This window comes from Heloderma suspectum, chromosome 3 (genome assembly GCF_057233095.1).
Source record: "Heloderma suspectum isolate Gila_16-S chromosome 3, 16-S_ref, whole genome shotgun sequence".
Lineage (NCBI taxonomy): Eukaryota > Metazoa > Chordata > Lepidosauria > Squamata > Helodermatidae > Heloderma > Heloderma suspectum.
Genome location: NC_139460.1, coordinates 272514865 through 272532008, shown reverse-complemented (window position 1 = coordinate 272532008; position 17144 = coordinate 272514865). Strand labels below are relative to the sequence as shown.

The 17144-nt window shown below is 45.7% G+C and overlaps 1 protein-coding gene across 1 annotated transcript in view; it reads left to right on the top strand.

Annotated features, from left to right (window-relative positions):
* The window catches only part of CROCC2 (ciliary rootlet coiled-coil, rootletin family member 2), a 148074-nt gene that overhangs the window by 91602 nt on the left and 39328 nt on the right, over positions 1 to 17144 (top strand). Inside the window, exons 23-24 of the mRNA XM_084842016.1 lie at positions 3921 to 4064; positions 16851 to 17089. Coding sequence (XP_084698142.1) covers positions 3921 to 4064; positions 16851 to 17089 — 383 coding nt within the window. The remainder of the gene's footprint in view (positions 1 to 3920; positions 4065 to 16850; positions 17090 to 17144) is intronic.

Sequence of the window (17144 nt, the reverse complement as noted above, 5' to 3'; positions counted from 1 at the left end):
TCCAGCCTCATCTTGAATGCCTCCACTATGGGAGAGCCCACTACCTCCCTAGGTAATTGGTTCCATTGTCATATTGCTCTAACAGTCAGGAAGTTTTTCCTGATGTTCAGACGGTATCTGGCTTCTTGTAACTTGAGCCCATTATTCCGTGTCCTGCATTCTGGAATGATCGAGAAGAGATCCTGGCCTTCCTGTCTGTGACAACCTTTCAAGTACTTGAAGACCGCTATCCTATCTCCCCTCAGTCTTCTCTTCTCAAGGCTAAACATACCCAGTTCTTTCAGTCTCTCTTCATAGGGCTTTGTTTCCAGTCCCCTGATCATCTTTGTTGTCCTCCTCTGAACCCTCTCCAGCTTGTGTGCATCCTTCTTAAAGTGTGGTGCCCAGAACTGGACACAGTACTCCAGATGTTTATTATGTCATGATGTGCTATATCTCTTTGAACTTCATTACAATACAGTCCATCTTCAGGGACAACTGCTTGATGCGACCTATCATGAGCCCAATTCTAAACCAGACTCCAAAAAAAGCATGATTGGTATCAGCCCTACCCTCAATTGTTCCCACTGAAAGTGGTCTGAAGTATTAGCATTCCGCTAAGGTCCAGCTTATTTCTTACCATAAGGTTGCAATAGCAAAAGGTCAGCCTCCTCCTGCTCACCATTTCCCAACACCATGAAACCCTTTGGCTCCATTTCCTGTATTGTCCTTCTTTTCTGGGCCAAGTAGGCCATTTCTCATAAAGGAAACAAATGTTCCAATTAACAGTTTTTACTAGAAGACTAATTTGCATGTCACAGTTCTGTTGATTTAGATGAGCCTCTGGCAATGGGGGGAAAGAAACTTGCAACCCTTGGGTTATAGCAGGCAGAGTGTTTGTATTTTTATTCCTCCCTCCCTGACACCCACTCCACCTTACCCCATTTACAGTTCCAAAGATTCATTCTGCCTAGGGATGTCAGAGAATTCCGCGACAGATCTTGGTGAGGCCGAATGCCAGTGCATTCGGCCCCCCGAAATCCATCGCAGAACGGCCTGCCACCCCCCTGCCCCCCACAGATCCCCCCGGGACGAGACTTACCTTGGGCGGATGTTCCGGATGGCGGCGGCTCCAGCAGCGGCTTCGGTGGTGGCAGCAGCGGCGGCTGGTCTTCCGAATGGCTGCCACCACCGCCATTTGCAGTCTGTGTCTGTTTGTTTGTTTGTTTTCCCCATAGACGTGATAGGCTACGTAAAGACTTACATAGCCTATCACGTCTGGGTTTTTAAAAAAAAAATGCGTACGCAAATGGTGGTGGCTACGGCCGCCGCCATTTTCATTCCTTATTTTTCGCCGTCTTAGTCTACATCAATATTTACGTAGACTAAGACGAAGAAAAGAAAGGGGAATGCAAATAGCGCCCACTACGCTATTTGTGTTCCCCTTTCTTTTCTTTGTCTTAGTCTACGTAAATATTGACGTACACTAAGACGACGAAAAATAAGGAACGCAGATGGCGGGGCCATAGCCGCCGCCATTTGCGTACGCGTGTTGTTGTTTTGTTTGTTACCCAGAGCCCTCCGCGGCCGGAAATCCGGCTGCGGACGGCCCTGGCCTGGGCCTGGCCGGCTGCTCCGCGGAGCCGCCGCGGAGCACAGCCAGCCGTCGAGGATTCCAGGGGGAGGGACGGAACGCCTCCCCCCGCCACCATGAACAGAATCCACGAAAAGGTAAGTCACTTTCATACATCCCTAATTCTGCCCACTGATGTTCTGAATGTTTCTCTTAACATCTGGATTTTGCCCTTTTGAATTGATGTAGTTTTACAGATACAGATTGCTGGCATGGGACCCTACTTGTCCTCCAAAGAGAAATTAAGATCAACTCACCAACCCTTGTGCTCATATTGAGCCTATTTGAATACTGCTTGTTTTCAGCTTGAAATCAAAACATGCTTATGTCCTACTTTGTGCATCTCTAGTGAAACCCAGAGTTAGTGTCCAAATTTTGCCCAGGGAGTCACTATATTATGACAGGGTGGCCTGTATGATCTAATAGGTCACTTTCCATTTTGGCATGTTATGATTCTATAAAATGTAGCTCATCCTGTAGAATCATTAACTGTTACAGACAGGAAAAAACCCTAAATAAATATTAAAGTTATGGGAGGTACCTTACAGTACCTTGCAAAATTCTATTGATGAAGGTTATTGGCAAGTATTTTTGGCTTAGAGTGAGAAACAAGGTCAACTCTACTCATGCTGCTGGAGAGGAACCAGTAGTTCTTACTAGTGATGGGTGGAGGATGTGTTCATGATGGGACCAACAATTCATCCACCGCCATAAAAATGAAAGCATCTGCACATCTTTCCTGCTGCAATGCAGATGGCAGTTGGCCACATCACTGACCTGATTTGCATGACACGACAGGGCATTGTGGGTTAATTTACCCATGAGGAGCTGTGACGTGTGCCAGCCACCATTCTAAATATACAAACCCCAACCAGGGGTTGCCCTGGCTTGTCGTGTTCTCCAAAGCCAGCCGGCGGTCTGTTTTAGGGTTATGTGAGAGTTGTTTGACCCTCAAATAACCCGCACCGTCTGGGTTCTCACGACATGACAGGACATGACAACACCCACCCAGTCGGGGCTGGCACATTCATAATGGTGGCTGGCACGTGGGTAAATTAACCTGTGATGGGCTGTTGCATTGTGCGAACTGGCCCACTGTTTTCTTTCTATGCTACACTGTATCCTGCCCTGCGGTTACTACCATTTTCTGTCATGCTTTTAGTATAGGGTAGCAGTGGGCAGTATCCAAAGGGGCCCTTGAACAGGCAGGCCAAGCCTGCAAGCCCCAGTGCGCACACAGCGCCTATCTTTGATGGCACATACCATGGGGTTTGTGGCCCTTCTGGACAGGAGCATGAGGTTCCTGGGTCCTCCTGGCTGAGGCAGAGATTTAAAATTATTTTTAGGGCACCTTTAAGGTAAAATCCTCTCAGGGTGGCATACAGGATTTTAAAAACATACAATACAGAAGTATACAAATAGACAAATAAATATATGATGAAATACTATGAACACCATAGAAACAGGTTAGGCCAAAGAAACCTGCAGTCCACAGATTATGAGGTGGCAGTGAAAACACGTAGAGCCTTCCTGAAGATCTGCAGAGAAGGGGCCTGGCAAACCCCTGATGGAAGCTTATTCCAGAGATGCTAACCAACATAATTGCCCTTGGTGGCAGGCAAGTGAGAAGGGCCTCTTTTTGTGTGTCATCAGCCTGCATGTGTACATGTAACGTTCACTAGAGTGGTACAATCTCAACTATTGGAGTTCACTTGTCTGAAGAAAGGCTGCCAAATGGGGGGGGGTGGGGAGAGAGATTGGCCACCACTGAACTAAAGCTGTTTTTAATTGCTTTTGTAGTGATTGCTGAAGGGGGCCGTGTGGCGACATCCTTTACAAAAAGTGTTAGTCACCCAAACACCCTTGTTCAATGTCTATATGGCCTTTTCATGATACCAGTAAGATAGCTTGGTTGCATTGGCCACCTTCCTGTTTGCGTAATTCCAATGAGGACAGTTTTGTTATGTGTAATGAGTTCAGTTTTCCTTCACATGGTGACTAGTATTTAAGCTCCCTTCTGTGCAGAGAAACTGTACCACAGGGCTTAAAAGAATTTTCACTGGGGTCTTGAAACAGGTCTGCTACCTTGTTACCCTGTACCTGCCGTGCTCAGCAAATTTCAAATGCTCTATGCTGCTAACTACCCTAGAACTGAGTTCTGTGGGACAAGAATAGTGGGGAACCATTGAAGGGGCTGCTAGTAGCAAAGCAGCTACAGCTAGTGTGCCCCCACATTTTGCATCTTTACAGAACCCCTGGAGCAAGGGTAGCTTATGCCATGCCTCTTTCTGTGGCTTCTTCATTGCAGAACACCGTTGCCAGTATCACCAGTGAGCTACGCACATTCCAGGCACAGTTTGAGGATGCAGTGGCTGCCCACCAGAAAGAGACCAAGCGCTTGAATGAACATGTAAAGGAGCTGGCAAGAGAGAAGGAGCTTGTAGGGAGGGAGGTATGTATGTATGGTCCTCTGGCTAGCTCTTCTGGACACAGAGGGATTCTCTGTTCCTGTTAAATAGAGTCCAGCAAGTGGCCTGGAAATCCCTTTGTCAACAGATAACTGCTTTCCCCAGTTTGAGCCATCGGTGCAACTTGTGAATAAGGGTGCAATCCTGTGCTTAGACAAACATGCTGGCTGAGGAATGGTGGGAGTTGTAGGAGTTTTTTCTACAGTGCATAGAACTGTGCCCTAAGTTGCTTTGCAATGGAAGCATTTGCTCATTTTTGAGGTGGGTGAGCTCCAAGAGAGTCAATTTGAAATCCAAGATCTTCTGCTCCCATTGAAATCAGGAGTGCCAAATGATTGCAAAATCAGTCAGACTGAATGCTTTAGCAAAGCTAAGCCGGAGACACGTAACTTTGTTTTTCAGATATGAAGGTAGCATGATTGAGGCAAAGTTGCTGGGAGGATACATACATAGCTCTATCACCCCTAGTCAGACAGCTTTTGCAGGCTTCAAAAACCTTCAAAACCTCTTAGACCAGGGACGACAACAGGGCAAAATGAATGAGTGTGTACACCACAGGCAAAGATGCTTCTATCGTACCACTTTCTTCTCTCTGAATTGCTATCATCTTTCTGTGGGTTAGAGTTGGGTTGGGTAAAAGTGGCTTCCTACACAGTATTGGTCGTAGCCAATGAATCCCAAGATAGGTGTGGATTAGAATAACTGGCAGTGATCCCAGCCGATCAATGGCTTTACACTGGGTGTTTCCAGACCAGGTCTTTACTGTGCAATCACGCCGCTTCATTCATGTAATTTTACAAAAAGTTCAGATGACATTGTCTTGCAATTGCAGCCCTTCCATGTTTTTCATCTGCATATCCCATCTTTTTCCTTACGAGGAAAAATCTGTTAAGGAAAAAAATTCGGAATAGCTGCACAATGCCTTTTGAGTGTTAGCACTAGCAGCCCTCCGTCTGGAACCAACACCCATTTCCAGTAGTGGCCTGCTATTGGTTAAAGTGGAAGCAGGGATCACTGCCCACCCTGTCATGTCCCACTCTTTCTAGCATCTGTCTGTAGATTGTAACCAATAGAGTGGAAAAGTATCTGCAGCTCTGAAAAACATCCCCAGGTGGTAACCCTCACCCACTGCCAGATGCTTCCAGGGCTTCAGCTCTCTACAAAGAGCAGCAGAACAAGAGAATGACCCCAGCCTGAAATACTGGGGTGGGGTGAGGGGGAAATAGAAAATTAAAGGACATAAGAGAGGAAGAGAGAGTAATTTAACATGACAGGCTGTTTATTTTGGCAAAAAAAGGCCTCCTTTCAACAGATTTCAAAGTCCAGCCCCAGGAGAGGCCACACAAGCAAGCAGAAGAGGGTTGTTTCAAAGGGCAGGGAGGGCAAAAGGAATGGGGATGGGGAGAAGGGGGTGAGTATATTCATACATGGGTACAGGATGGGCAGAGAAAGACTAATACAGCATGGGAAGGGAGACAACAGCCGATGAGAGAGAATGCGAGAGAGAGACAGAGAGAGAGAGAGATGTGGGGGGGAATGGGAGAGGGAGAGGACAGTTGTGGGACTAATATAACAAGCTGAGGGCAAAGAAACACAGAGCAAAATCCTCACAGGCGCCAGCATTGACCTACTTATCGCCATGGGAACCATAACGTTTTCACAGCCTTTTAACTTGAGGAAGTCAGGCTCATTGAGCAGCCCTGCCTTCCCAAACATGCAAGCATGCTCACATAGATTCTCATGTCAACACACGTACACACACGTTCACGATTCAACAAGCTCTGCTATAGACATACACACACAGTGGCCCGCTTTGATAAGCAGGCAGCGACGTGTGTCCTATCCACACACTTGTGAGTACACACATCCTCATGCAGCTATGCACACAGACAGACGTTCTTCCTATGTGGAAATAACTGCATGAATTCACATACGCTCGCGTGTGCACGTGTCATCCTGTGCACATCATTTGGTGCACTTCAGGCGCTTAAATGCACAGTCACGATCCCATCCTCCCCATCCCCACACACATACAAATTGTAAGCCTTCTTTTGCTCCCACCCTGAGATACCCTCTTCCATGTATCCAGGACTCAGCTGGAGACTTGGCTGCCCAGGCATTATTTCCAAAGAGGCTGTTTATAAAAAGTTCTAGTCAAGATATAATTATAATAATCACATTGAGAGCTTTGCTGCAACGTTCCTGCAAATGAGGGAAGTTCTGCCCTTACACAGAGAGTGAGCAAGCCAGGAAGGGGAGGGGGGTGTATGTGTGTGTATATGCAATGTTTTCTTTTCATTCCCACCCCCTGTTAACCCCCCTTTCCTTATCCTGGGGAATAAAAACAGTTTATTTTATGATGGATCGTCCCTCACTTTGGTCACTGACCTTTCTTAGTGAATTTCTGCTGAGCGCAGCAGAAAATGCTGAGTGCGTTTGTGGATCCCATATGTGGGTGGGGGCTGGGGGAGAAGGGGGCTCACCCTAATCCTTCCCAAAAACAGAACAACAATAACAGAGAGCTGGTCGGAATGAGCCAGGCCAACAGGGAGGATCTGGACAATGTTAGAGCCTTTCAGAGTAAAGAATTAGGAAAGAAAACTGGGAAGAAAAGGAATGGGGGCTTGGGGTTCGTATAGAACTTGCCTGCCCAGCCCCAATCCCGGTAATGTAGAGGGCACAGAGCAAAAGCAGGCTCAGCCTTTCCAGAGAAGCAGAATTAAAATGCAGAGTGCTATTTTCTCCTGTATTTAAGACACCCTGTGCAGGAAATAGCTGGAGTATTCCCGGGAATTATTCACTATGCAGCCTCTGGACTGGGATGCAGGCTTGCTTGTACCTGTATGGCTAAGGTACTGATGGGAGCATGTGTGCTGCTCTGTGGCTTTGTTCACGTTTCGGGCCCTCTAGGGGCTTCACCTATGTTGCAGTTCACCATCGTTCAAATGAGGTTCTCCCTTTGGATCTGACTCTGCTCTTCAACTGCTGTCATTTTCCAAGCCTGCTGCTGCTGGTGATTTTTCTTGTCTGCCCCCATCCCAGACTGTGAACCAGGTGGAAACAGTTACTTTTTATACCAATTTCAAGAGTTGTACGCATCATGAAAGGGCAAGGGAAGATTCCCTGGAGAAGGAGCTTGGCCCCATGGCCAAGCACAAATTTAATTCAAATAGCTGTCTCTCCACATTTCTTTTTTTATGCTTGGGTGCTTCCACAGGAGGCTTTTATGATGCCATCACCCTGGAGTATTCCCGGAATTTTACAGAGGATCTAGCCAACTATGTCTTCCATTCGTAGCACTCCCATGTTTTCCTACTGCGTCTTCTGTCTCTTTTCTTACTGTGGAAAATCCGTTCAGGATTTTTTTAAAAAATTGCTGCACAATGTCTTCTTGATCATTAGTGCTAGGAACCCTCCATCTGGAAGCACCCTATGTTGCTAAATATTAGCAGAAACATTTATCCCTTTCAACGTGGACTGCATAAGCACAGATCTTCTACAGCAGCGGTCCCCAACCTTTTTGGCGCCAGGGACCAGTCCAATTTTTCCACAGCCCGGGGGGGATGTTCCGCTGGCGGACTTCCGGCCACTGGGATGCAAATGACATCCCTATTCTTTGCAGTAATCGCTATGTAATAAAGATTTACATAGCCTGTTACTTGTAGAAGAGGGATGCAAATGGAGTCCACATAGTGGACGCTATTTGCATCCCAGTGGCCGGAAGTCCGCCAGCAGCCGGAGCTGATCGGCAGCTCCGCAGACTCACCACGGAGCGGAGCTGGCCGGGGCCGGCAAGGATTCGGGGGGGGGATGGATCGCCTCCCCCCCCATGGACCCCCCCGCAGACCCAAGGTGAGGGGTTTCACACACCCCTGTGGCCCGGTTGCTGACAGGCCACGGACCACTACCGGTCCGCAGCCCAGGGGTTGGGGACCCCTGTTCTACAGGATCCCACATAATTTCAGTACCTGTGCTGCAGATCAGATGCAATAATATAATGATGATGATGATGATGATACAACACCCTAATATAGACAAGCATCTTCAGGACATGTGATGTTTCTCACTGTATCTGTAGAGCGCATGAAGTGGGAAGGCCTTAAGGTTACCTGAGGCTATGTGTTGCTACTGTAGCTGGTCTTCAAGGGCCGAATTCCTCCAGCTTCTTTCATTCCTCACACTCCGAACATAATCTTCTTTCACTCATATGCAGTTTCACAATGAAATCCATAAGCATGCTGACAGATCCAATTATGTATTCACACAGAATGACAAATACATGGGCTATACCATCTCACACTCATGTTGTAACACCTCTTGCTCACACTCCTATACAGTCACAAGCTGAGATACATTCACATTCTGACCCACTCTTACATCCTCCATTCACACATAGTCTTGCACGCTTTTCCTTTTTGGAGTAGGAAATTAAGCTTTGAACACACGTGGCCCCAAGAGAAATAGAGCTATGATTGGCCTAAAGTTTCATGAGCTGAAGAAGCCTAGCATCAAAAGTTGCCAGCTACAATGCTGTATATTGTTTATGCGCTCCCTATTTCCTCAAGTGGTGAGAAGTTCCAGTGGCAGCCCTTACTTGGGTTTGGTTCCCTATGGAAGGAGAGATCATTGCAGACTTACGGCATTTTTGCAATATTTGGGATTTATTTACAAATAATACATGTCAACCATAGGTGGAATGGATGCAGACAACTGAGCACTCCTACAAAGCAGCTGCCCCCTATCAGTTCCCCAGAAAGACAACAAAACAGCCCAGGATGCTTTTAGCCTTCCAAAAATCAAAGCTCTCCCTTTCTTCTTCTTTTCTCTCATCACTCCAAACCCTGCTTCTGTTGTGTTTTTCACACAGCGATCTACCTTACATCATCCTGGCTGGGGTGGGTAGTGGGCGAGAAAGGTGTGTCACCCCAGAGAGACCTCTCTGTCAAGAAATCGTCTTTTAACAGTCAGTTCCATGGGTGTTGCTAAACCTGGGCCCATGGAGCCCCAGCCCCAGATCTATTCCTCAGATCTCTAAGTGTCCATTGGTGCCAATGGAAGGGGTTAATTTCACCTTAATTGCCATGTGAGAGACATTTTCAAGGGGGGTTGCAGGTGGGGAGAAAAGGGTTAATTCTCCCCACATGCTGCAACATGCTCTGCAAGCTTCCCCCCTCTTCATGTTGGTGCCAGTGGTTTTTTCCCCCTAAGCTTAGCTATCAGGGGGAGTGGGGGTGGGAGAGAGATTTCTAGATGTATCACAGTTGGGTAGGGGAAGGTTAACCCTCCCTTCCCTATACACTGTGGTCCACCAAAAATCCCCCCTCCACATGGCAATTAAGCTTAGGGTGAAAACCCCTTCCATTGATGCCAATTGGAAGATACCCCCCCAGGGCGTCTGGTCACATAAAGAAACATTAATTGACCATTAAGGAACATCAATATTATTTTTCCTGGTCAAGCTTCATAGAATCATAGAATAGTAGGGTTGGAAGGGGCCTATAAGACCATTGAGTCCAACCCCCTGCTCAATGCAGGAATCCAAATCAAAACATCACTGATAAGTGGCTGTCCAGCTTCATCTTAAATGCCTCCACTGTGGGAGAGCCCACTACCTCCCTAGGGAATTGGTTCCATCGTCGTATTGCTCTAACAGGAGGTTTTTCCTGATGTTCATGAATCTGGCTTCCTGTAACTTGAGCCCATTATTCCATGTCCTGTATTCTAGGATGATCGAGAAGAGATCCTGGCCTTCCTGTCTGTGACAACCTTTCAAGTACTTGAAGAGCGCTATCCTATCTCCCCTCAGTCGTCTCTTCTCAAGGCTAAACATGCCCAGTTCTTTCAGTCTCTCCTCATAGGGCTTTATTTCCAGTCCCCTGATCATCTTCGTTGCCCTCCTCTGAACCCTCTCTAGTTTGTCTGCATCCTTCTTAAAATGTGGTGCCCAGAACTAGACACAGTACTCAAGATGAGGCACAACCCGTGCTGAGTAGAGAGGAACTAGTACTTCACGTGATTTAGAAGATATACTTCCATTAATGCAGCCCAAAATAGCATTTGCCTTTTTTGCAGCCACATTGTTGGCTCATATTCAGCTTGTGATCGACAACAATTCCAAGATCCTTCTCGCTTGTAGTGTTATTGAGCCATGTATCCCCCATCTTGTAACTGTGCATTTGGTTTCTTTTTCCTAGGTGCAGAACTTGGCATTTATCCCTATTAAATGTCATTCTGTTGTTTTCTGCCCAGCGCTCCAGTCTATCCAGATCACTTTGAATTTTGTTTCTGTCTTCCAAAGTATTAGCTATCTCGCCCAATTTTGTGTCATCTACAAATTTGATCAGCATTCCCTTCACCTCCTCCTCCAAGTCATTAATAAAAATGTTGAAGAGCACGGGGCCCAGGACTGAGCCCTGCGGTGCCCCGCTCGTTACATCTCCCCAGTTTGAGAAGGTCCCATTGATAAGCACTCTTTGAATCCGATTCTGTAGCCAACTGTGGGCCACCTGATCATTGTTTCATCTAGCCCACTTTGAGCTAGTTTGCTCATCAAGATATCATGGGGCACTTTGTTGAAAGCTTTGCTGAAGTCAAGGTATATGATGTCTACAGCATTCCCACAGTCCACAAGGGAGGTTACCTGATCAAAAATTACGATTGGATTCGTCTGGCAGGATTTGTTCTTGACACATCCATGTTGGCTTCGAGTAATCACTGCATTGTTTTCAAGGTGCTTGCAGATGGATTGCTTTAGAATCTGCTCCAGAATTTTCCTAGGGATTTCTGTCAGACTGACTGGTCTGTAGTTCCCAGATTCCTCCTTTTGGCCCTTTTTGAAGATAGGGACAACAGTAGCCCTCCTCCAGTCATCTGGCATTTCCCCTGTCCTCCATGATTTCTCAACGAGAATAGACAGTGGTTCTGAGAGTTCTTCTGCCAGTTCCTTTATTACTCTAGGGTGCAGTTCATCTGGCCCTGGAGATTTGAACTCATTCAAAGTAATTAGGTGTTCCTTGACCATATGCCTATTGATCCCAAGCTGCAATTCTGCCCCTTCAGCCTGTACTTTGTTTTTACCAGGGGGGTCATAGACCCTCCTTTGGGAGAAGACTGAGCCAAAGTAGGAATTGAGCACTTCTGCCTTTTCTTTGTCATTTGTTATCATTTTGCCATCCTTATTTAATAGCTGAACCACCATTTCTTTCCTCTGTCTTTTACTATGCACGTATCTGAAGAAAACCTTTTTATTGCTTTTAGCATCCCTCGCTAACCTCAATTCGTTCTCAACTTTAGTCTTCCTGACACCATCCCTGCAATTCTGTGCTACCTGCCTGTACTCTTCCTTTGTTGCTTGGCCTTCTTTCCACTTCCTATATGTGTCCTTTTTTGTTTTCAGGTCATCTCTAAGCTTTTTGTGAAGCCACATTGGCTTCTTCTGTTGTCTTCCACCTATTTTTCTTGTTGGAATTGTTTGTAATTGTGCCTTGAGAATTTCCTTTTTTAAAAACTCCCACCCATCTTGGACTCCTTTTCTCATTGGAGTCACTTGCCATGGGACCTTACTGATCATTGTTCTGAGATTATTAAAATTGGCTTTCCTAAAATCCAGGGTACGCATTTGGCTACATTCAGCTTTTGCTTCATTTAGAACCATGAACTCAAGTATAACATGGTCTCTTTCCCCCAGAGTTCCTGTAACTGCTACTTTCTCCACTAAGTCATCTCTGTTGGTTAGGATCAAGTCAAGGATAGCCAATCCTCTAGTTCCTTCCTCCACTTTCTCTAGGAGGAAGTTATCTGCAACACAAGTCAGGAATTTCTTGGAGGGGCCATGTTTTGCAGAATTTGTCTCCCAACAAATATCGGGGAAACTGAAGTCCCCCATTATTACTACATCCTGCTTCCTTGAAACATTGGCTATTTGCTTTTCAAAAGTTTCATCCTCGTCTTCTCCTTGATTGGGTGGCCGGTAGTAGACTCGGACCACTACGTTCCTTTTATTCTTTGCTCCATTTATTTTAACCCAGATGCTCTCGATGGGGCTTCCAAGTTCATCCTCCTGTGTTTCTGTGCATAGATAGGTATTTTTAACATATAGTGTGACTCCAACTCCCTTTCTGTTTGTTCTGTTCTTTTTGAACAAGTTATATCCTTCAATTGCTGTTTTCCAGTCATGAGAGTCATCCCACCAAGTTTCAGTTACACCTATCAAGTCATAATTTCCCTCCTGTATTAAGAGTTCAAGTTCGTTCTGTTTGTTTCCCATACTCTGGGCATTAGTATATAGACACTGAAGACCATGTTCTTTATAGTCTGGCTTTCTTCCTACATGTTTGTGAACACTATTATTGGGTGCTATTAGAGCTGTTCTCTCCATTGTGGTGCATGAGCCTTCATCCATTGTTACCCCCAACCTTATGTCTCCCTTTCCCATAGGATTCACTTTAAAGCCCTCCTGATGAAGTTCTTCATGCTGTGGCCAAACACATTCTTCCAAGCCTTCATGAGGTGCAACCCATCCTTTGCCAACAGTCCATCTTCCAGGAAGTATAGCCCGTGGTCCCAGAATCCAAATCTCTCACGTTGGCACCACCTTCTTAGCCAGTCATTCACCCAGAGTATTTTTCTTTCCCTTTCTATCCCTCTTCTAACTACTGGAAGGATGGATGAGAAAACTATCTGGGCCCCAAAGTTCTGGGCCCCAAAGTTCTGGGCCAAGCAGAGCTACAAAGAAATCACGTCAGACTTCGAAGCTTTGGGAGGGAAACTCAGATTCTTGAGTTTCTCTCCCAAAGCTTCAAAGTCTGACATGATTTCTTTGTAGCTCCGCTTGGCGGTATCATTTGTTCCCACATGGATGAGAAGAACGGGATACCTGTCAGTGGGCTTTATGAGTGTAGGCAACCCTTCAGTGACGTCTCTAATCCGTCCTCCCAGGAGACAGCATACCTGACGAGTCCACGGGTCTTCGCGACATACTTGGGTTTCGATCCCATGCAGCAAGTAGTCTCCCACTACTACTACTCTTCTCTTGTTGTTGTTGTAGGCCTTGGTTTCATCACCTCTGCTTGACTGACCTTCAACCTCTTGCTTGCTCTCATGCAGGTTCCCGTGTAATTCTTCCTCTGCAGGCTGTCCTCCAGTCTCATCCTCAAGTACCTGGAAATGGTTCCATAGTTCCACTGCTTCCACTGGTGTAGAGTGGCTTCTAGTTCTTCTGCTCCTGTCACCCTTTTCCAAGGAGTATCCTCTACTTCATTTTTCCTCACCTCAGCATTTTCCTCTTCTGCCTCAGCTTGCTTCTTCTCGCTTCTGTTCTTCACTTTGCTAATGTAGTTCCACTGTTCTTTCCAAGGACTCTTCGTGTTCTCTTATTCCCTGGAGGGTCGACACTCACTGCTCCAGTCCTCTTACTTTTTCTTCCAACAGCATGATCAACTTGCACTTGTTGCACGTGTAGGCCATATTGATCTCAGGCAAGAAAACAAACATTGCAGATTGCACAGACCTTGCACGTCACCACCACTGGAGAGTCTTTTCCTTCCATAGTCTCTTTTTGCTTTTTGTTTCTAGCTTTCCGATTGTACTGGAATAGCCTGTGCTTTGTCCTCTATTCACTGGAGGTTAAAAATGGAGTCCCACTGGTATGGAAATGTGTGTTACAATAAAAATAAATAAATAAGATGTTAGGGGCCTTCCCCTTGACCTCCCCTGGCCAACTACTGTTTGTTCTCCCTGTTCGCTCGCTCTGATTGCTTGCTCTCTGGGAGCTCGCTTGCTTGTATAGCCCCTAGACCAGCAGAACAGCTTCCTCTGCTCTGCTCAGCTAGGAGGTGGGAAACAGACTGAAACTTCCCGCCCGCACAGCTGTTGGGAGTACTCAGGCCACACCTCTTCAATTAAATTGGAGCTCTCAGGAGCACATGGTGAGCACATGGCGACTCAGAATGGAAAGTCCCCTGGGCTTACTCCACCCCACTCACTGCTTTGTCTTTGTCTCGTCTTCCACTGCAACTCCCCTGGCCAACTCCTGTTTGCTCTCCCTGTTCGCTCACTCTGATTGTTTGCTCTCTGGGAGCTTGCTTGCTTGTATAGCCCCTAGACCAGCTGGAGCAGCTTCCTCTGCTCTGCTCTGCTCTGCTCTGCTCAGCTAGGAGGTGGGAAACAGCTTGGCTGGCACAATTTAGCCAGAATTCATAACAATATAAAAGGTAGGTCTAATTTCAAACTGAGGTTACCTTAACTTTGCTATCCAAGAACCCAGATGTTAAACACAGCGATCATGACTCAAGATAGCTTTGCTTTCTGGCCAAAAGGGATGTGCACTGCAATCCTACACATGTCTACTCAGCAGTCAGACCCACTGGGTTCAGTGGGACTTCTTGACATGTGTGGGATTGTAATGATAATTAAGAATATTTGGGTGATCTGTACCTTTTACATTGCTTTTCTAAGAGTAATTCCCTGTCCTGCATTGAGCTCTACATTAGGATAGCCCCAAGTGCAACCTATAACCATCACATCACCTGATAGATCCTTGAACATCTGCATTGTCCTCCCACATTTCATGATAAGACTCTGACCATGCAGATGTCATGACTTCTGCATCAAGTTAGCCTTCTCCCCCCCCCCCCCCACAATTGCTTTTGTAACATCTTGCCTGATGAAGAGATCTGGAGATCTCAAAATCTTGCATGGTTTTTGTGACTTTTGAGTTGGCATAATAAAAGTATTGCCCTCATATGGATTTTGGAATTTTCCTATGGCCAAAACATGGCTACATTTGCTTCTTCTTCTTTTTTAGATTAGGACTAAATCTAATAGTCCTAATATAAATCTAATAGTCCACAACAAATAGCTGTGTTTTAAATAAATGCTTCTTTTGTTCGTGCATAGGTAAGTTCTGCTCTGGTTTTATTATAAATAAGCTTGTCTACACAGTGGCCTCTACTGCTCGTATCTGAACCTACTGTGTGTTAATTCTAGTCTAAAGAGGTAGGGACAATGAGTCAGAACTGGACCCAGCATCAAAATAGAAAGGATACTGCTGTGTGCGCCCCACTTCCCCGATTTCTTTGGTGAAGAGATCATACAGCGTTTTTTTATACTTGATATATGTACAAATATATGGCATAGGCAGAGACAATCAGCCGAAGTACTCCTAAAAGCAGCAAATCCACTGCCCCTCCTCAGATCCCTAGAGATGCCCTTCCAGCCTTCAGCTAATGCTTTGCATTTCTCCATCTCATTCTGCCTCTGGGTGCTTCCAGACAGAGAGCTCCTAGTGCTACCAGTTAGAATGCATTGTGCAGCTATCCTGTCTTACTTTCCTTAATGAGTTTTCTGTAGTAAGAAAGCAGATGGAAGAAGCAGTGAGAAAACACAGGAGGGTTATGAGTGGAAGATGTCATGTTGTCATCTGGACCACTTATAAAATTCCATGAATGAGGTAGGGCAATGGTACAATAAAAGCCATTATCTGGAAATACCTTCTGTGTTACAAAAAATACTCCTATAGTTCCCTATACATATGTACACATTCACACACACAAACACAAACACACACACACACACACTTCCCACAGTCTCTCCTTACTAAGAGAGAAGTCTCCAGTTACTTCCTAGCTATTCTGGGCCATTTACCTGTAATTTCCCTAGCAAAAGGTGTAGCTCAGCTGCTGACCTTTAAGGAACATTAACAAATCATTCTTAACATTCTTTTCTCCAAACCCCAGCATCTTCCATAGCAAGCAGATAGCAAACTCACAGTACTGTCACTAATTCTGGAATCCACTCTTTGGGTTTTTCCAGAAACCTCTAACTACTTGATTGGTTAGATGAACTGATCAGAAACGTGTGGATGGACTAAAATGTGCCATGCAATTAATTGGGCAGCAGACTTTGATTCTTTTAATTATTTTTACTGCAAGTAAAGACAATTGTTGTCTTAGAAGAGGCATTTTCTCCTGTATGAAGGAGTAGGAAATATGCCTCACATAAGTTTATGCCATCTGTGAGCAGTGACACAAGTGTGCACCATGTTAAAACAAAGAAGTATGCTGTTTTCCCCTTGCAGTCTTTTTCATCTGCAAATTTATGCAATTTAATAAATTAATCAACTAACAGCTATAATCCTATGCCCACTTACCTGGGAGTAGGCTACTATGAAAACACTGACCCAGTTCGCACAACCCGGTGGGTTATCGTGGGTTAAATAACCCACAATAAGCCATGGCATCTGCCCAATGCATGCAGCCGCTGATTCCAATATGCATCCCCTTATAAGGCTGATTGGGGGTTGGGCTGTGTCGTTTGAACCCAGTCAGCAGGGGTTATTTGAGGATTAATTAACCCTCACATAACCCTTGTTTAGTAGTAGGGTCATGTGAGGGTTGCATATTCAAAATGGTGGCCACATTAAATAACACATGATGACCTGACTGCGTCGTGTGAACCAGCCCAATGAGACTTACTTCTGAATAGACAAGTATAGGATTGAACTGTAAGATTCCTTAATCAGGTGGATGCCCTAAATAAACAGTAGATGAATTACTGTGTTGTCTCCCAAACTCTCTGACTGCACCAACACCAGCCTCCAAGGGACTATTGTGCCAGCATCATTTTTACTGGTCACTAATACTGCAATCCTAAATGTGCTTACTGGAGAGTAAGCTCCACTGAAGTCAGTAGGCGTATTTCTGAGTAAAGCCATAGGATTGTTTTACCCATTTAGGGTTCCTGGCTCAGCAGAGTGTGCCTTTTTCTTGAAGACAGAACAGCTAAAAGCACAACTGCGTCTGGCAGAGGATACACATGCAGGAGTTCGCAAGGAGCTGGTTGAACTTCACCACAGGCTGCAGGAGTCTGAAGAGGCCCATGATCACCAAAAAAAGGAACTGCTAGAAATTCATAGGGCTGTCATAGATGAGAGGAGAGAAAAAGAAGCACTACAGAAGTCCAACACTGATCTCAGAGCAGCTATCAAGAAAGCAGAGAATGAGAGGCTCAGGTAGGTAAACGTGACACTGTGACAGACTGTGGAGAAAAAACGATACAATATTGGT